The 20,717-nt window shown below is 35.5% G+C and overlaps 3 protein-coding genes across 4 annotated transcripts; 1 reads left to right on the forward strand and 2 right to left on the reverse strand.

Annotated features, from left to right (window-relative positions):
* The first annotated feature begins 1,584 nt into the window (after nucleotides 1-1,584).
* LOC106667568 (glycoprotein endo-alpha-1,2-mannosidase) lies at nucleotides 1,585-12,353 on the forward strand. Its single transcript, XM_014395604.2, has 6 exons — nucleotides 1,585-2,471; nucleotides 3,711-3,934; nucleotides 9,871-10,036; nucleotides 10,090-10,271; nucleotides 10,339-11,314; nucleotides 12,138-12,353. The coding sequence occupies exons 1-5, from the start codon at nucleotides 1,985-1,987 to the stop codon at nucleotides 10,546-10,548; spliced, it is 1,269 nt and encodes a 422-aa protein (XP_014251090.1). The 5' UTR covers nucleotides 1,585-1,984; the 3' UTR covers nucleotides 10,549-11,314; nucleotides 12,138-12,353.
* Nucleotides 2,783-6,463, reverse strand: LOC106667570 (FGFR1 oncogene partner 2 homolog). 2 transcript variants are annotated; one of them, XM_014395605.2, is made up of 2 exons: nucleotides 6,285-6,463; nucleotides 2,783-3,683 (listed from the first exon to the last, which is right to left on the reverse strand). In XM_014395605.2, exon 2 carries the CDS (start codon nucleotides 3,669-3,671, stop codon nucleotides 3,000-3,002), a length of 672 nt encoding a protein of 223 aa, XP_014251091.1. In that variant the 5' UTR covers nucleotides 3,672-3,683; nucleotides 6,285-6,463; the 3' UTR covers nucleotides 2,783-2,999. The 2 variants fall into 2 exon arrangements, with proteins under 2 accessions (XP_014251091.1, XP_014251092.1); XM_014395606.2 differs by having other exon boundaries at nucleotides 6,305-6,461.
* LOC106667567 (exportin-4-like) lies at nucleotides 11,374-20,546 on the reverse strand. The gene is made up of 19 exons (XM_014395603.2): nucleotides 20,293-20,546; nucleotides 19,843-19,948; nucleotides 19,502-19,785; nucleotides 19,187-19,442; nucleotides 17,954-18,090; nucleotides 17,738-17,895; nucleotides 17,494-17,665; nucleotides 16,922-17,089; nucleotides 16,771-16,863; nucleotides 15,231-15,562; nucleotides 14,997-15,156; nucleotides 14,647-14,816; nucleotides 14,422-14,590; nucleotides 14,070-14,363; nucleotides 12,572-12,752; nucleotides 12,374-12,501; nucleotides 12,099-12,311; nucleotides 11,942-12,034; nucleotides 11,374-11,882 (listed from the first exon to the last, which is right to left on the reverse strand). Exons 1-19 carry the CDS (start codon nucleotides 20,335-20,337, stop codon nucleotides 11,688-11,690), a joined length of 3,354 nt encoding a protein of 1,117 aa, XP_014251089.1. The 5' UTR covers nucleotides 20,338-20,546; the 3' UTR covers nucleotides 11,374-11,687.
* Between the last annotated feature and the right edge of the window lie 171 nt (nucleotides 20,547-20,717).

The raw sequence follows: 20,717 nt of genomic DNA on the forward strand, positions 1-20,717 counted from the left end.
ATGGAATTCAGGGGTTGATAAGAATTTTGACAATCCTTTCCTCAACTGTGATCTTTTGATTATAGCTTGTAGCCAAACCTTGAAAAGTGTGCTTTTCCTCATAAGACTAAGCACTTTCCTTTGTACCACTTCATGGACCTCCTTTGGTGTGATAAATGTCCTACTGAAGTGGCTGTACAATAACTGGACTACTTCTTCACATACTGAAAGGATATAAAGTGTATAAGTTCCTTCGCCTTCCATTTTGAGAGAAAATTTGTCAGCATCATATTGTCCAGTGTTTCAGCTTTTCTTTACACACACTTTGGTGCACTTAGTTGTGTTTATATGTTTAGCCCTAAGGGTGGTATGTAGGAGATATAAATCTGAGCCACTCAAGAAATCTTCCAGTGTTCCACAATTCATCTCTCCCCACTGTTGTTTGATAATTTTATTAATGATCTTCCTTCTGTTACATGTCATTCTATTCCTCTCCTTTCTGCCGATGACCAACAATTAATTCTACCTAGTGGCCTGTTGGGGCAATAGCACCATTCTTTAGTCAAGATCATGGAATGATGTAATTTATGAACATGTGAAAATGCACGGGGAGTGGCAATTCGGTAGCAAGCAAACTTAACAACTGTCCAGGACGATCACTGTTAGGCAAGTTGTTTACACTGCTGCACCAAGACGTGGCTAAACTCTAGAGGTGCTAGACACATTCTAAAACAACCCCAAGATTGGCAAATTCATTGCTACAGTTGGCGAGGGCTAAACTCAGAGTGATAGGACTACTTAGTCACTAGCTGAGAAAACATCTACATAACACAGGTACATTCAATGATGATTCCATTTGTAGGTTATGCAATGAGGAGGACGAAACAGCCACCCATCCCATAAGCAACTGCTCAATGGGGACATAACCAGGAAAGTAATTGTAGCAACGACAGTCAATGACTAGTCTTCTCAAGAGAAGGATTGAGTCAAGTGCATTGAACTAAGGAACTAGGATAGTATAATAAGCCTGAAGGCTGTAGTGCTTGGAGGACACAACTTCCTAGTATCCATATTCATCATATAAATATACAGTATATCTATATTTTTAGTTTTTTATGGGAATATTTTTCTCTTTCATTTGTAAAGTTGTCTATTTAGCCTGTAATTGTAAATAAATTAAGGGCGTTATGTGCCAACAGTTTATCTGTCAGTTAATATAATTTTTTAAAATAATTTGTTGTCTTGTAGGTATAAAGATATTCCTCTCAAATCGATGCGCTTTTTGATAAATGGTATTTTCAAAACGAACAGCTTGCCATTTCTTAAAACCGCGCAGAATTATTTTGGCCATTTTTGGTCAAAACGACCGGAACGGCATAAAATAAACGTAAACGTGATTTTTCGTATTAACGCGCAAATTTGCTGGAAAGTAGAAAAGGTTCAGGGGAAAAATCAAACGTTTAACGTTTTTTTAACATAACGGCAAATCACAATTGTCTTTCTTGATCCTCCATTTTTTTGCCCCTTTGATTTTTAACGTTGTAAAAACGTATTAGAAATAAAAACGAAGCCGATTCTAAACTTTTAAGCTCAATCTGTGCATGGGAAAGCGGCTCATGCGCGTTTTTCCGCGAGAGGAGGAAAATCGATGACCCGAATTTAATATTTCTTAAGTTTTTTAAAAGCAACCGTCCTCTTTTATAAATTCAATTAAAAAACATGATAGAAAGTAGATTCGGGACAGTGACACCGGTGGGAATTCGTTCAATAAAATAATGGAAATTAAAATGGAACCCCGTCTTTTAGAATGGCGTTCTTCCATGTGCTGGCAGAAGTGTTCGTTTATTTCGATTTTTGTGGACAGGATTGGACGTCCTTGAAACCGATTGTGGTCGACTATGCCCTGAAACTAATAAATACGGCTTGAGACGAGGGCGAAATTGTAAATTCCTTTAATCCGAGGAGGAATAATACCAATAAAACTCTCTTAGATATAAATAAAACAATGCTTAAATTCAAACTGTTCAGGGTCTACCTCAGAACTGTATTATATATAGTCATAACTTGTTTGACGGTTGTTTTTCTTCTGAAAATCTGGACGCTCAATCTCAGCGACAACCCGTACCTGCCCAAATACGAGCCTCTTAATTATGCTAATATGACAATGCCGACGATAATGAGCCTGGCGGAGCTGAAAGTAAAATGGATAGAACGTAAAATCTCTAGGCTTTCCGGTGGCTTCGCCGGGGAGAAGGTGCGGCTGGATTTCGAACCGGTGAAGCAGGTGGACTCGAAAATCCACGCCTTCTATTACTCGTGGTACCGTAATGAGAAAGAGGACGGGATCTGGAAACATTGGTTCGCCACAGATAAATACCCCGGTCGTCCTTCGGAGTTCAGGACTGCGTATTATCCTCGGCTCGGCTTCTATAGCTCGCATAACAAATCTGTAATCGACATACACATGATGCAGATGAAAAAGGCTGGAATTGGTAACCCTACAAATTATAAAATATATATTGCTTTTATCTTATACCTCTAATTTTTCTTACAGTAATACAAATTGGAAAAATAATTAATCCCATATATTTTATAACTATTAATGTTTAGTCTCCCTGAAATTTAAAACATTTGTTTTAAGTGGACAATTACAAATAAACCAATTGGACGTACACAAAACAAAATTAATAATGATAATAACTTAAATGAAGAATTAATTTATGAAAAATAGACTTTATTAACAGAAAAAATAACAATTTTATAAACAGGTCTTCAGGAGTGGTACAACAGAATTAAAGAACAATTACCCAAGAAAAAGAAGAATTTATTGCTTGGATACATTTAATAACATAAGAAAGAGAAAAAAAAATGTTTCACTTTATTCTAAAAGGTCTCTTTCTGAAGCTTTGATCTTGGGAATGAAATTTCACAGAAATATTAGTTCAATTGTAATTATTATATTGTTAACATTGATTGGGATTTTTTTTAATATAATAATTTTTAAGTACTAATTTTCAGAATTACTTGTCAGTTTTAGCACTTAATTTCCTCTTTACAGTATTTTGTTTGGGTTTGATGGTTGAGATGTTCGTGTGCTGGCTGTCAGCGAGTTCTGAGCTGTGATCTTCATAGCTGGGGATGTTGTCAACATTGAGGGAACCGTTTTCAGCAGAAATTTTAACCAGTTCTTTAAGCCCCTGATTTTCAGTCATAAGCTGTTGCAACAATTCCTCATTCTGGAGGACTTTGTCTTCATCGGCAAATGAGGCTTTTTTCATGATTTCGGCCATCTCGTTGATCCTCAAAGCCTGATTGAGCATAGTGTCATGCGAACTGCCCTCGTTTATCTTAGGGAGGTTCATCCTCGTCTGGTTGACGAGGCTGGTTATATCCTGTCGGTATTTGGACATTATCATTTCAAGCCCGTTCTGCTGTTCGATGATAGCACAGCGAAGTTCCTTGTTCTCCTGCTCCAGAGCCTTTATCTGAGCGTTCTCAGGTATGAACAGCTTGGTCGGCTGCACCGGAGGAGCCTCTCCTCCGCTGTCCTCCCTGTAAGTGGCCATATCGTCAATTTCCTTCTGTAACTGTTTGCTCCTCGCGATGAGGTCGTCGGCCTTCTCAGTACTCTCTTTCAGCTTCGACACTAAGACCTTTGCGTCTGCCACCACCTGCTGGATAGTGAGTGTCATTGTTTCACGAACCTGAAAACAGATTTAAATTAATTTCAGGTGTAGCGATAGTTTCATGGGAGCCTCATGACCCAAAGGAAATTTTAATGAAAACCATACTCGACACGGCTGACAAGTATACAATCAAAATAGCCCTACACTGGAAGAACACAATAGAGATTAACCAAATTATAACTAACCTCAACATATTTATAGACACCTTTGGGCAACACAACGCTCTCTATAGAATAAAAAGGGCCAGCAAGGATGACAAGTTTTTACCGGTAAGTTGGTAAAACCATGTTTATTAAGTCAAAAATATTCCTTCAGTGTACAAAAAAACAACTTTTTTGCCTTTTGTATAATATTCCTAGTAGTATATGTGTATGTATATTTAGCATGAAAACATTATAAATTACAAATTATGTGGATTAAGATAAAATCTGGCATTATTATTGATTACTGATTTATATAAACTCAAATCTACACATGGATGTACATAGTTAAGCCTAATATTTCTCGGAGATCACTGGCAATTTCAGCTTTTGTAATTACGAATTACCCACCCTGGATGTTGGCAATCAGGGGACAGTGCTTGGTCTCATCCGTCCAGGCACTGAAATCGAGCTCAAGGGTCTATCAACAGTTAGGTCATTTCAGCTACCAACGCAATCAGTTCCTAAATCCATTCACATTCTCACTCTCTCTTAAATACATTTTTACTCATTTATACAGCATTCACTCAGGGTGGTGAAGCATGTGACATTCTTCCATCATCCCTTTTCACTTATTATACCACTAATCTAATTGAGGATTGATTTTCTCACACTACACATTCACGACAATAAATACATTCACTCTCAACATATGCAAAGGACACAAAACTATCATTTCTGTATACAATAAAACAATACTGTTTCCTCCAAGAATCGAAACATACGACCCACAGATATTTGCTGCCATGCTTTAGAACAATTCTCATATTGGGTAGCATTCCTACACGCTCTCTGGAGGCAAGGACCTTCGACTAGATTTTCACATCGAGTGAACTTCTCTACATGCTGGACACATATGTCAACTTCACATGGCCTATTCTTAATTGGGGGAGGATGACTCTTCTACGAGTCCCTCCAAAGACCACCTATTGACCCTGCTCTTAGTACACAATAGCTTCTTTGCTGATCATGCCCACAGACACAGCCACTATCTTTTTGAGTTTTTTATTGCATTCTTAGCATCCGGGGGCTGGATCACAATGGTTAAGTGGCATTATTATTATTATTATCAAGTGGACCTACTTGCTCCTTAAACAGAGCCAACCCAAATCAGCCTTTCTTCAAGCAGATTACAGCAATCTTTTTCTGCAAGCCCAATTGCTCACACCGGTCTAAAAAGAGTTCATATGTCAACTGTTGGCCTGTACAGATTGACATTAGTTCAGTCTCAGTGTAAAAATTGAAGTAAAACAATGACTCATAGAATGAATTAAGCATGTAATTGTGTGTAAATAATAATGGTGGTTTTTTTTTTTTTTTTTGCTTAACCTGGCCAACATTGCTTGTTCTGTCAAATGCATTTTGCCATCTTCAGTGTTTGATCTGTTTTAAGAACTACTTGCAAATGTCACAAAAAAACTTTCTCATTAATTTTTAAAAAAATGTAATAATGGACGAAAAATGGAAAAGATAATGAAAAAACAGATGTCAGACCAAACCAGCGAGGACAGGTTGACAAGGATGATTTGACGACTAAGCTGCATGAGATGACTCAAAGACTTCAACCAAATAAATAATAATAGTTAATGATTATTTGGAGTTCGTGAGATGCGGTCTGGTGTGAAATAGGTTTTAGAAAAACATTTTCTTTATCGTGCCGTTTCTATCTTTATTGAGATCGTCTTCAGAGCTCAGTGTTTGTTTTCCGTGTAGATGTGTCATTCTTGTCTGTCGCATTGAGAGAGCCCAACACGCTTTGATCCCTGAAGATGATCTCAATAAAGATCGAAATGGCACGATAAAGAAAATGTTGTTCTAAAACCTACTTGACACCAGACCGCATCTCACGACCTCCAAATAATCATTAAGTAACGGTCACTAAACACCACACAAGATGGAATGAATATATCAATTCAATAATTGAAAACGATTCAATCCAACTACAACTCTATTTTTATCTACCTCCCAACTTTTTTCTATGTGAAAAAAAGTATTAAAGGGTTGTAATAAATGTCAAATTATATAAGAGGTACAAGATTTCTAATATCTTCGTAATGTAGGGTTTTAAAGGGACAATTTCCTTCTCTTATAATTCACATTTGAGTGTCTTAAATCACACAAGGAATTTACATTTTTTATCTCTCATTGCTTACTGAACTTTTTGTCAAAGTTTCCAGCAGTTGGTATTGAGCAATTTTTGAAATTCAATTGTTGCAATAAAACAATTAAGAAATCTTTCTTTTCCAGTTCGATTTAACATTTTATCGACCTGCCAACTACGAAACGTATCGCTTGGAAAGTAATTCGTGAAGAATGTCAGGCGCGATCAATAAAAACTGAACCACAGACAAATTAAAAAGTGTTTTTGCATAATTTTTATACGTGTTTTCATTTGGGGGGGAAAAAAATAATATCGTACATGAAGCAAAGTATACTCGCGTTGATCTCATCTGAAGAGTCTCGACGTCCTTTTCAAATGTTGTGCGGCTTTTTTTCATTAAGCAGATTACTTCAATATTTGACAAGGATCTTCAAAGTTCAGGTCAAGACTCAAGTAGGACGCGAACATAACCTGCCCCTGATACACTGCAGAATCGAACAAAAATCGATAAAAACCTAAAATCGATTTAACACCGGGAAATTCAAATATAAAAATGTTTCTCTTTTGCAAACGATTTTCTGAGATATTCGTGAATCTGTGAGATAATAAGAAAATTTCGATTAAGTTGTAAATGAAAATAAATTGTTGGTTTAAAATCTTGACCAACAATTCAATTTTATTCAAAATTTACTTACACTCTTTTTATTTCTCATCCATGCGAATATTTTCCCAGGGTATATAGTGCTGTTAAATCCTGCCTAGTTGTCTGTATGTAATTTTGAACTTTTGGACCATTTTCTTGAATAAATCCTTGGAGAATTAGGGATTTTACTCTTCTATATTCTTTTCTATTTTCCTAAATCATTTGTTAGCCTGGTTTATGATTAATTATCTCCATCACTAACTCTTAAAAATTTCCAAACGACATTTTTATGTCAATGCCTAAACGCTCAACTGTCATTTACTTACTTTGAAATACTATGTTATTTACATTTCACTGAAAACAACTTGAGGACACTTATCTACATGGAGAGGGAAAAAAATTGGCCACCCTTAATATTTTTAATTATCTCTTAGACAATATTCCATCTTACAACAATATTTGGTAGATTAAATGGGACACATTGAACAATTTCTCTACATGCCAGACACTTATTCCAGTGTCTTTTTTTTCTTTTTTAATTCATTTGTTTTCCTCTTTCAGCATTCACTCTGTACACTTAATCCTTACTTTAGCCTGCTGGCTGACACTGTTAATATTTTTTCTGTTAAATGGTTCATCCTTTCAACTCTCTCATGTCCTGGCACCCGTATTAGTATCATCTCATTATAATAAACGAAAATGTGAACAAAATTACGCACTTGTGAAGCTCATGACACAAAGCTTATTCAATTGTATCTAAAATTTACTTACACTCTTTTATTTTTGATCCATGCAAATATTTTCCCAGGGTATATACTACTGTTAAATCCTGCCTAGTTGTCTGTGTGTAATTTTGAACTTTTGGACCATTTTCTCGAATAAATCCTTGGAGAATTAAGGATTTTTAACTCTATTTGTTAAGTAGAAATTTGATACTTTTACCCCTATTTTCATTTATTGCTCTAGCTTAAATCAATCAGACCTATTGAGACCAAGAAAAATAAAAACTATATTTCAATTGTTTGTTCAATTAAATCCTCTTTTTTTCAATTTATAACAATAAACTATGTCCAGGCTCTCCTCTCCATGGTAGAGGCAGGAAAGCGAGGGTGGGTAGTTCAGTCTATCCTAAGCATTGGAAGAAAAACTAAAAGAAAAAAAAAAAATCCAGCTGAAAACCAGCCGAATCACATTTGTATTCACTTTAATTTGTGTTGATATAAATAATTTCTGTTGTGTGGCCCATTGTCATTTATGGTTTTATTTTTTCTTATTTTTTTCCTTTTGACTATCAAAGTTGATTGTTTTAATTTCGCCCTTCAGGCCCATATTATTAATTCTTATAGTATCTAATTATTATTATATTGTTTGCTTATAAGCATGCTTTATTTTTTTTTTGTATAATGTAACTTGATTTCTTAAGGAAATACATTTTTTATTTTTAAAAAAACAATATAGTGTCCCTCTGCATTTGTGTTAGTGATTTATTTCCTAAATAAGATCCCTTTGAATTTGAGGTAGATCTTTAGAATTCTTATGAGGGTTTGCAACAGCAGAGGTCGTATAAATCCTCAGGATGCTGGTGTTTTTGAAAAAAAAAGCCCATTTTTAAGTATGTTGGGTTCAAATGCAGGGTCGCTGGATTCGAACCCGAGACTTTTGCCTTACAGTGATAAGCGCTGTGTCAACGCCTAAACTGTTGCAGCCACTGACGTCCCCTTTTTTTTGCCTTGGTTTTCACCATTAGCGCAAAGACCACACCTCCGGAATTCCACACCGGGGAAAAATGAGGCACCAGGGGACTCCACTTCAAATTCCAACTTGACTCAAGTACGTCCGATCTCCTGGTGGGATGTGCATGTGTGCCTGGCCACCCACATTCCAAACCGATCGGGGACGGCTATCGATGTCCATGTACCAGAGCCACCCCAGCGCCGCACACCCCCAGCAACAAGACAAGGACCCCCCCGCCCCCAGGCAGCAGGCCAGAGACAGTTATCATCTCAAATAGTTATGTGGCACTCATGGACAAATTTAACGATATTTGTATAAATACAAAGATCTTTAGGAAACAATAGACATCTATAATCAAATAGTTTGTCCAACGTTTTTAGTTTATACAGTTCATCAAACATTTCTTTCCTTTCTTTTTCATACTGTGAACAAACCATCAATATGTGCTCTAGGTCTTCTGTTATCCCACAGCTCTGATACTCTTTTCTGTTCCTCTGACTAATCTTCTGTAAATAATTCCATGATTAAGTCTCATTCTGGTTATTATCGTACAATTTCCTTTATTGGTCGTGCTCAGGTAGAACCAAGGTTTTTTATTTACGTTTGGATTAATTTTAAAATAGAAAGAGCCAGTGTTACTTCTTTGGATCGTACGATTCCATTTCCGGGAAAGTTTGGCATGAAAAAAACTTTTAACGTCCTGCCATGGGACTGGAATATTGTTCCATTCTCCTTGTTTTATAGCATTCTTAGCCAACTTGTCAACAATTTTGTTTTGTTCAATACCAGCGTGGCCCTTAACCCAGCACAGGCAGGCCTTTATTTTCCTATGTTGTTCTAAGATATCTAAACAGTCCACGATATCGTTGATCATATAATTTTGGGAATTGAGATTATGCCCCTCTATAGCTTGTAGTGCACTCTTGGAGTCGGACATTATCATAAAATTGTCATTATTTAACTCATTTTCTAAAATGTATTCTAAAGCCTTCACAATGCCATATAGTTCTGCCAAGAAAATACTGGTGATTTGGGGGTTTAAATTGCTTCCCCTGTTTTAGATTGGAATCATATATTGCGCATCCTACATCTCCTTTCATCAGCGACCCATCCGTAAAAATAAGTTGAGCATTCGGGTTAAACACTCCATGTCAGATTTAAATATAGAATTCCTTATATGGGTAGGAAAATCAGAATAATCTCTGAAGAAATGAGTTTTTCTTGCTTTGATTAAGAGTTTATAATCTGAAAAGGTAGACGGATGTAAATGTGATTTATGTATATTTATATTGTTTTCTTTACTCATTTCTATGTACGCATCTATTAAGGGGGGTTTTCTTTTTTTCCCAAAATTTGTAGGTGTTTTAATAGTAGTTACAGAAATAATATCATCACGTCCCCTTTAATAGTTATTATTTTTATTATATATATTTGATTAAACAGAATTTTCATAAAAAAAAAATATATATATATATATTTTATAAATGCATCACAATTTTAATTAAATAAATAATACAACTTTTTCAGGTAATTTATATCTTTGACCCTTTTATTGAGGATCCAATAACTTGGAGTAGTTACTTAAACCCGAATGGAAACAGGACAATAAGAAATTCACAATTCGATGCTATTTTCCTAGGTCTGCTTAGTAGCGTTCAGAACAGGATTGACATCAAGCAGGCTCATTTTGACGGCATGTAATTTAAGATTTTGTCTATTATCTTAGACTGATTAATCGGATTTCAGGGTTTTATACTTATTTTGCCACAAATGGCTTCACTTACGGTTCATCCTGGAGGAACTGGAAAACCTTGGGACAATTTGCAGACAAGAACGGCCTGATTTTTGTGCCTTGCATCGCACCCGGTTACAACGATGGCACACTCAGTACTTATTTCAGACCAAGGCTGAATGGAAATTATTACGAGGTGATCGTCTTTTTTTTTTTTTTGTACTTGATTCAAAGTGAATTTAATGAAAATTAAAATTCTCTAGATCGCATGGAAGAGTGCTTTGGCAGCCAAGCCGTCTGCGATCGCTATAAATTCGTTTAATTCTTGGGAAGAAGGCTCACAAATCGAACCCGCAGTACCAAACACGACAAATGTCTCAAGGTTTTCAGATTATGAGAAAGTCAGTGACAACTATTATCTTCAGTTCACAGGATTCTGGGTGAAATACGCCACTGAAAATAACAAATTCTGATTATTTTGTGAATAGGTCAAAAACATCCTTTTGAGAAAAATTGAAATTATTTTATGTAGTGCTAAAAACTACTCTGGAGGTTAAAAAATAATAAATTTCCTATTCTTCATAATAAACTCTATAAGAATACTCTTAACTTAACATTATTGGTTTATCATACATATTTAATTGTTCTTGTTATTTGTTTTAAGTACTGCTTGAAATTTTGTGCATATCATATAAAGACAGTTTTAAGTAAAATACATTTTAATATCATTTATCTTTTTTTACAGCAATAAACAATCCAATCAGTTTCTAAAAATTGGCTATGCAGATTGAATAATGATATTGTGATTATACAATCTATCATTTTTCATTGTTGCATTTATGATTTTTTAATTTTTTATGAGTACTCATCTGCAGTTGTAAATATTCTTTGGTTGTTTTAATTGCAAGTTTATTTCAATTTGGCACATTGCTTTTACGATTATGTATTTCAAATTCAACAGGTAATCATGTAGCAGATTATGCGATTCATTGTTATTTATCCAATTAAATAATAATTGCAGTAAACATTTGAAAAAACAAAATAAACATGTGATAAAGTCATTTGAAAACAGACAAAAATTCGCAAAAATGAGGCTTCCAGAATTAAACAGGGAAATATTTAGAGGGTATTTGGTAGCAGTACTCGGTGTAGGGGCGATGCTGCTCATCGGAGGAGCGATGACTTACCACTCAGATAGGAGAACAGAAACATGTAATGAGAAGCTTAGAAAAAAAGAAGGTAAGTAATCGACTTGAACGTACATGGGAAATAGGCAAATAAAAAATAAAAACTTTTTTAAACATGTTTTACATTTTTGTCTGAAACGGTGACTGTACAAAATACACATTTCTTGTAAAATAACAGAAGTTAAAAACACAAAATTTCAAATATTTTATACAAAAATTCTGTTAGTTTAAAAACAAAAGATAAAATACGATCAACTTTGGTTTAAAAAGTTTTTTTTAAACTGAAAAAAACAGGAAAGAAAAACAAAAACAAACGAACCAACTTTTTACATTTTGTAAACTTTACTCCTTTTGAACAACACAATATTTACACACGTGCAGTCGACAACAAACAAAACAAAATCTTGGAAATGCAAAAACTCGGATCACTTGACAAGTAGAAATAAGGGTACTTCCACCACAAACTTCTCAAAAGATTCTTTAAATTGTGCCATGTTACGCCGCTGGATGGAGAGCGGAATATTTTCTGTCAACTGTGTGAAACAATTAGCAAGCCTTTGTGCGACTGCGGGATCGGTTTGTGAATCCACCCACCACTGGACGCTCCTCTGATATTCTTCCTACATTTAAAAATAACTCAAATCATCTCAATGGAACTTTTTATTTATTAACTTTTTACCTTGTAACAGCACATAAGGACGAAAAGAGCTTTTCCTATGTTTTGAAAATTACTGGAATTTACTTGCTGACATAGAATCATGTCCATTAAAATCTAAGGGGGAAAATCATCTCCAAATATTACATACTTCTGAGAAAATAAGAATTTCATATTTTACCTTAATAAAAGGAACTAATAATTTACAACTTCCTCCAAGGTCTTCACTAAATATGCAAGTCCCGAGAGCAACAATAAATTCACAACAGAGAGCGTTAATTTCTCTCCCTAATGACTGAAGGCCCAACTGGACGGTTTGGAGAATGCCTTCTAAAAGGGCTGGCTCTTGTCTCAATATCTTTTTCGGATACAATTCGCATACAAACGCTATTATCTGTAAATAAAAAATACACCAGGAGAAAAAATTATTATTAAATGCCGTAGTGTTTATTTTACCTTGTAGTAAAGTAATGACAATGTTGGACACTTTAACAGCTCTATAGTCATTAAAGGCATTAATATTTTCAGGCCATATAGACAAATATCTGTAGCGGTAACGGATGGTTCGCTCTGGGGGACATCTTCTGTAACAAATGAAAAACCGTTATTGAAGTGTTCAATTTTAAAAAAATCAATAAACACTATCAATAATACCGGCTGGACTCAAATCGATACAATCTTTAGCGTAAATCGTTAACAAAAGCTCCATAAGGAGGTGAATATCATTGAACGTGTCTTCTTCCATATTTGGATGTATGGATTTGCGCCCTTGATTTGTTCTTGCGTAAATCTGAATCGTATTTAAACATGCTTCATAAAAAGTCCTTGTCTCAACCTGAAAAAACAAAAATTAAATTAATTATTCTAAATTAATCTATTTAAAACTTAATTTAATCATTCCTAGGTTTTGCCAAAATCAAATTATTCGATACATTAAAAAAAAAAAAAAAAAAAAAAAAAAAAAAAAAAAAAACAGACTGAATTTTTATAATTATATTTATGGAATTTGGAAGTTTCTGGTCAAGTTAGGTATTCCTATTAGAGAGTGCGAAGCCAAAACAGCAGGGAAAAGTAGGCTATAACTGATCAGAAACAACCAAACTAAACATTCATCACCATGCAGAGCTAAAGAGAAAAAAAGAGAAATTTCACAATAACTTAACGTAAAATAAAGTAAAGTTGTACTTCGGAATTTAAACCAGACCTACTTATACTTTTTTTTCTTCAAAAACACTACCCCAAAAAAAGGCTTCTCAGCTACCCATGTAGCTCGGATGAGGGGTGAGACTACTTATTTTTAAAATAATTCTCAAAATAAAATTTCAAGAGCTGTGCTGCCATTTGAATCCAGAACTGTGGGTTGCCTTAACGAATCTGCCACCATGAGGCTTGTTCACATAATCACAAAACAGTTGCAAACGAATCCATAATTTTCGAGTGTGCATGCCTGAAAATTGACCGATAACGGATTCTTAACTCTAATGGAATGCTTTTTTCCAATATCAGACTCCGAGAATTTAGCGATACATTGAAAACATTTAAAATTCGAAATGGACTTTTTGTTGATTATATATTTGAGCATTGTGATATTACGTGGATTCCTGGCGATCAGCAGCGAAATCTGGGCTCCACCGGCCTTTCTAGATCATTATATTAAATTGTGGGCTCAAAATAAAAATTGTTTGTTGCCCTATTAACGAATGTCACGTCTAAAAATATCATTCCATTAATTCAATGCAAATGAATTCCCTCAACTGAATTTTTTCTTATTATTTATGATTTGGTTTGACAACTTGACTTGTAAAATTCTTTAACTTTTTTTACATTTTTTACAGAATTTTTTAGTTCTAGAAAAACCTTTTTATTTACGACAATTTAAAAATGCACGTCATTTTAAATAAATAAAGATTTATTTTCTATAGTATTAACTTGTTATATTCTTCCTTTTTACATATTTTTGAACTAGTATGTGTAAATAAATTATTTAAAACTAAATAACTAAATGTTTTTTATTTTATATTTTTTTAATTGGGCATTTGTTCAAAAAACATCATATTTATATTTTATATTAAAACCGGAGCCTAGTTGAGTAAGAAGTTGTGATTTGACAAGAGCGAAATCACTGGAAAATACCTGCAAATGGCAAACTTACAGGAGTGAGGTACGTTAGGTAAGTACGCGCAGTTTCACAAAACAGTTGGAATATGTCCTCGATGATGATCTGGTAGTTGCAGTAAATGGCTGTTAGATGCGAGCACTGGGCAAGGAACGGTGCCAATATCGCAAAAAGGGAATGTACTGTCGTCACGTGCCCTCCTTGTCCCACGCCGATAATCAGTTCGAGGATCGTTTGTATCTCACTCCTAACACTCACTTGTTGATAAGTCTTTTTAAAATTCTCTCCGTTTAAAATTTCATTCATCCTATTTACTATAGGTTTGATAATCTGTAAAAATTCGAGGTCAGATTATTGATCCAGGTAAAGTCCAAAAAAGTTAATTTACTTGGCCCCAGTATTCTTCCTGCTTTTCTCCGCTCTCGAGAGCGATCCCTCCCAGGACAAATGCCTTCATGACGCCGCTGTTTGCAGCTTTGGTGTTGAGGCTTTTATCCTGCCCCTGTTGAGATTCAACCAAAGCCCAGAAACTTTCACTCTTCAAAACACAGCTCACCCTGAAAATAGATAATTCAATGTTTTTTCATTATCTATTTTGATATTAAAATATTACTTTTCTCTCATGTCAACTAGTGAAATTAATAATTGTATCGTCTCTTTGATTAAAATGACTTCACTCCTATAAAAGCGCAGATTGAATTCTATTTTCCGCAGTAAGTTGTTTACAATCCAAAGAGCGCCTTCGGAATTTTGGCCAAATGCACAATTTAAAGCCATACTAATCTGGAAAAGAAAATATAGGTTAATAATTTTTATTTTATTTTAATATTAGACATAAGAAATAAAACATCCCCTTAGTAAAATTATGTTTTTCTCATTTTTCTGTAGTTGGTAAGGATAAATTTATTTAACATATGAGTTTAAATTTAATGTCAAGGGTGTAAAAATTTATTAGAAACTTACCTCGGCATAATAACTCTCAGTAGGCATTAAATATGAAAAAGACCACACCCTAAAAAACCACATAATATTTTCAGCTATTTGTGTGCTGAATCCAGGTTCGAGGTTGACTTGGTTCACTTTTAATTCCAACTCGCTCAGACGTAGCATCGCTGCGACTATCCTATAAAGTCAAGTTCAGCATATTTACAGAAACACTAATATAATTTTAAAATAAATTCATGTCGGTCAACATACCTTACAATATGATCTGCGGCCTCTTCGGCGCCTGGTACTTCTGAAATGGGAGAGACGAGGAGTTTGAGCGTAGTTTCAACTGACGCTTTCTGTTGGATGCTGTGATCCAACAGATCCAAAGGCATCATTGTTATTTCGCCCACGCTCTCCAGCGTGATGACATGGCCCGATATCATGATGATCCAATGGATATCGTCGTACAGGGTGTTCAGCCATTCCATAGCCTTATTCAAATCGTGCTTTCTGCTTGCAATCTCTTCTAAAAGCGTTTTCAAAGCATTCGTCCTGTCTTCTAGAAGTTTAGCCAGGAGTGGCAGCGAGAATCCTGGAGCCTGGAAAAAAAGTCCAAGATATGAGTAGCCAATACTTATTTAAAAGGACTTTAATTTTCCTCAGTAATCTCGTATCCTGATACCTTAGCATATTTTATAACTTTAATCTAAAGCCATTATGTTTCGTGGTCCGATTGACCAAATAACTTCTTTCAATTAATTAATCTTTATATAAGGTATTGGTTGAAATGAAAAAGCTAGTGTCACGAGCAGGATTCGAACCCACGACGGCTCAATACACCGCTGCTCTAACCATATGAGCTATCATGACTTCGACTTGCTTTTTCATTTCAACCAATACCTTACATAAAGATTAATTAATTGAAAGAAGTTATTTGGTCAATCGGTCCTCGAAATATAATGGATTTAATAAGTCAAACGAAGTATATTTTCACTAAGAGCTCTCTGTGGTCTTTTCATTTTGAGAATCGAATCTAGATTACACGACATTTGAAAAATGGCAAAAAGGAGGTAAATTCAAAACATAGGTTGAGATGGGGAGTTGGTGTCCGAGTGGATCGAAGTCATGATAACTCAAGTGGCTAGAGCAGCGGTGTAGTGAGCCAAAGATCGTGGGTTCAAATCCTGCTCGTGACACTAGCTTTTTCATTTCAACCAATACCTTACCTTACATAAAGATTAATTTAATCTAAAGTAAAAATTATAATATAAATCTACTTGGAATAACAGTAAGAACTACACTCAATTAAATGAGAGGGTGGGAGGAAAAGGATTTGATTTGTATGAGCTAGTTTTTTTCCTTTAACTTTTATTTTGATTTTTACGTATGCAATTTTGTTCATTTGTTTTGTAGCAATTTTTAAATGACCACTAGTCTCTGAATTCCAAACTTTGAAATCTTTTAAAGAACTAAAGACAAAAATCTCTTGTAGCAATTTTATCTTTGATTATTAGTCTGAAGCAAATGATGTGACTGACCATGGAAAAAGGTATTTGTCATTGGTACTGGGTTCGAATCCAAGCTTTACAGTTAGAATTTTCTGACCCTTTTTAATTTTTATCCTTACTCTAAATTATAATTTTTCTAAAGTGGAAAGCAGAAGGACATAAAAAATTGTGTTGTACTGTGTTAGAGAGTGACAAATGCTCAATCAAACGCAAATTCCCGACTAAAGAGTTAGTAGAAGGGAAACTTAAATAATTGTTAATTGTCGCTTACACATACTGGAAGTGATGTCAATTCTAACCTGCCTACCAAGGAGTCCGATTGTCAAAAGTTGATCTTTAAGTCTATCTCTGTTAAAAGACGTTTCTTCGCATGTTTCTTCATCGTCTTCTCCCTACGCAACAACAAAAAAACGTTACAACGGATAAACTTGAATAAAAATGTAAACTTACCGGACGTCTGGTTCCAAAAGGAGGGGCGAGGTGACATTTTAAGTATGTGTGAAAAATTTCGCAGGATGCTTGGTTTACAAAATCTTTTAGGTACGAGTTGTCACTAGCCATTGTGAGCCATAACCTGAGAAGTGTGTCAAGCCCCTCAGCGTATGTCCCACCGTTTTCCTACAAATTTAAATAAAAATAAAGTTAGGGATTTTTCTTTTTAACATTGTGATTTGAATGGTAAGTGAAAGTTGAGATGTTTTATACAACAGGGTGGGGGTGCATCAGTGGTTGCAACAGCACTCATCACTGTAAGGTAAAGTTCTTTTCTATGACTTAACTACATTTATTCTTATATAAAATACGTGTTTATGCAGTCCGATCATTGTCGGAAGGATTTAGACTTCTTTCCATCTTAAGAGAGGGTGAGATGGGAAATGCAGAAAGGAGTGTGACATACCAAAATGATGAGAAACGGCATGACTACAGGTTCATCACCCAGCATACAACATGAGAAAATCTCACAATAATGTTTACATATAACATAATGACTGTAGTTTTGTAGAAAAAGGAAAAATACTTACACTGTAATCGTTGCCTTCTTCGGTGAAGAAACAAGTCAGTCTTGTTAAATTTTCTAAAAACGGTTTCAATATTAAAGGAGGTAGAGTGACAATAAGGGATGGTGGATAGTAGGTGATAATGTTTTTAATTATGTTTGCTATACCAAGGGCCTCTCTATCGAGCACTTTAATACTAAAAAAAATAAAAAAAATTATTGTACATACATTTTCCATGTCCGACATACAAAGTTAATGTGTAACTCACTTTGTAATGAGCTTAATAAAAAGTTCAATATAATTAGAAAAATACTGTAATCTTTGTTCTTTGTTAGATACGACAGGTCCGTTAAGCGAAGCCAACTGTACAAGACAGTTAAGCGCGTAATGAGCCAAATGCGGGTTGTCCCTTATCTTCCAGTACACCTGTAATACGCTTTGTTTTTTACAATTTGTGCCTTTTTCTTTGTAACATTGTACTCACATCAAAATACAGATTCACTATGTTCTTTTCTAGCAACAGTTCCTTCCAACTAGCTGATAGTTTTAAAGAAGGGTACTGTTCGGCTTCATACGATTCCTCGAAGATACCTACTATAATATTTGATAACTGACTACCAAGTGTTTATTCAGTTAAGGTCGATGTCTGTTTAAAAAATTGAAATATGTTTACAAAACGACTTGTCTGATTTCCCTAGTAATTGCATCTTTTTTACTCGGAATGCAATGAAAAACCAAGACAAAAATTTGAATAGAAAGAGTGTTCTTTTTACACTAATTTTATTTTGCATAATACTGCAAGTTTTAACATTTTCCTGTACAAGATTGCATTTTTTCAATTTTTGTGATTTAGCGTTTTTTTTTTTTTTTTCTTTATGGAAACATGTAAATATTTTTTAAGTAAAATGGTTTAATATTTGTGTGAACGAATTCAGGGTACACAACTTTTAAAATCCATAATTATATATTTAATAGTCATAATTGGCCATATTAATTGTTTTAATTAATTATTACTTTTCAGACTTCATTGAGATGAAAAGGCTTTTTTATAATCTAGTTGCATACTTCTCACTTTTTCTTTGGTTTGTGAGCATTGCAGAAACACAGAAAAACAAAACAGTAATGCTTAATGTTCTTAGTACTTTGTGTTCAAAAAATAACTAGGTGAATACAGGGCTATTCAGAACTTAAAACTGATGGTAAAATTCTTTTATGTAATTCACTACTTTCGTGGTCCGCTTGACCAATTAATACATGACAATTAATTAAGGTTTTTAGTTGAGATGAAAAAAAGTTAATGGCACGAGAGGGATTCGAACCCACGACCTTTGGCTAGATACGCCGCTGCTCTACCACCTGAGCTATCGTGACCTCGATCCACTCGGACATCAACTCCCCATCTCAACCCCACCTTATGAGTTTTCCCTCCTTTTGCCATTTTTCAAGAGTCCAAACCAATTACACAACATTTGAAAAATGGCAAAAGGAGGGAAAACTCATAAGGTGGGGTTGAGATGAGGAGTTGATGTCGGAGTGGATCGAGTCACGATAGCTCAGGTGGTAGAGCAGCGGCGTATCTAGCAGAAGGTCGTGGGTTCGAATCCCTCTCGTGCCTTTAACTTTTATTCATCTCAACTAAAAACCTTAATTAATTTTTTTGTGTTTGAGATTTTTTTATAGAAATTAAATAGGATTAATAAGTTAAAAAAAAGGATATGTTTCAATGCTACAAATCCCCAACTCAATACCGCTTCAGACAGCGCAAGGATCTGTTTGAGGAGGCTGTCAGCTGGAAGATTTGACAACTCTGTGAGCGCCCTTATGCAAATTGTCAGAATCTTCTTGAGATCAGACATTTCAAATTGTTTTTTAATTTTGAAATGAGTCTCCCACGTCAGTCCGACATCCGATGACTTCATTGTATTGCCGTGTTCTTGCATCAGAGAAGTGAGGAGGCTGCAGCAGAGCGTTTGCTGAAATAGGCCAATCTTCAGCACGCCTCTAAAACATAATACTGACAGTTCGGACTTACCTTCTGAAGGTCCCCTTCGAGTATCAGCTTTTCCACTTCGTCAATGATACTCGCCCTGCTCTGGCCGAAATCAGCCACACTTTCCCTTTTCACCATTATCGATATCACTTGAAGTATTTTCTCCCTGACGAACGTCGCAAGGCACGGTTTGTGCAAAATAAACTCAAGCAGGTACTGCCTCAGCTCGACGATCTCTTGGGGCTGGAGCTGCTTCCATTCCCTGATCAGCGCCGCCTTCAGGGTCGAACCGCATTCAAACAGCACGTAGTCTACCCCACTGTTCTCTGGAAAAATGTGACAATTTAGAAAAAATATGGTGGGGGTGAAGTATCGACACTCACCGAGTATAAGCTTGCACAAGCGATAGGGTGTCTTGCTTTTTCGGAAATTGATGAAAATTCCTTCAGCGGCCGCCCTCTGCTCAGGTGTTATCAGCGATGGAGGGGCCTATAAGTCAAAAATAACTTTCTCAAGCAAAATCTTTCAAATAGATGCCAGACTCTAACTGACTACAGTCTACAGCCTTTGATGACTCAAACAAAGGAAGGACACTAGTCAAAGGCAGTACTGTCTACATGGAGAAAAAAATAGGCCACATGCAGAACACTAAAAATAATTGTTTTTGGCGAAGTGACGGATGAGAAATAGGGCGAGCTTAGAAGTGAAAAAGGAGGAAACATTTTGAGCCACTTTTTTCCTCCGCCCGTCACCAATAAACAAAGGTTTGTTTTGGAGTGTGATAACCTTAAATTGGGGCAGCTTATTTTAAAGGGATGGTCGAACGTATTTACCAGCATTATTTTGGCCGCCGCCTCGAGCTCGTGCAGGACCTGCATTTTTCAACAGTGGGGTCTGACTGTCACAATCCGAGGAGGACCATCTAAACAACTGTGTCAGTCTCGGGCCGACAGCGGTTTTTCCCTTTTTCCCCTCGGTTCTGCGTTTCACCACTCAACAGGAGAGTTTTCACAGAAACCCTTCTGTTGTCGTTCGTACTACGGCTATTTTTGGAGAGTCTCAGGTCGGGGCGCTCCTGCGGCCGACACGGACAAATCCATCGCCCCCTTTTTTTTCAAACTTCCTTCCAAAAAAAAAAAAAAAAAAAAAAAAAGACTCCATCAAAATATGACGTTCGGGGAAAGCTCTCGCCTGTCTCCTTTTTGTCCAGGATCAGCAGCTTTTACGGGAATTTCTCTTAAAAACCCTTGAGAATTCA

The sequence above is a fragment of the Cimex lectularius genome, unplaced genomic scaffold, assembly GCF_000648675.2.
Source record: "Cimex lectularius strain Harlan isolate CLEC.00 unplaced genomic scaffold, Clec_2.1 scaffold426, whole genome shotgun sequence".
NCBI classification, from domain to species: domain Eukaryota; kingdom Metazoa; phylum Arthropoda; class Insecta; order Hemiptera; family Cimicidae; genus Cimex; species Cimex lectularius.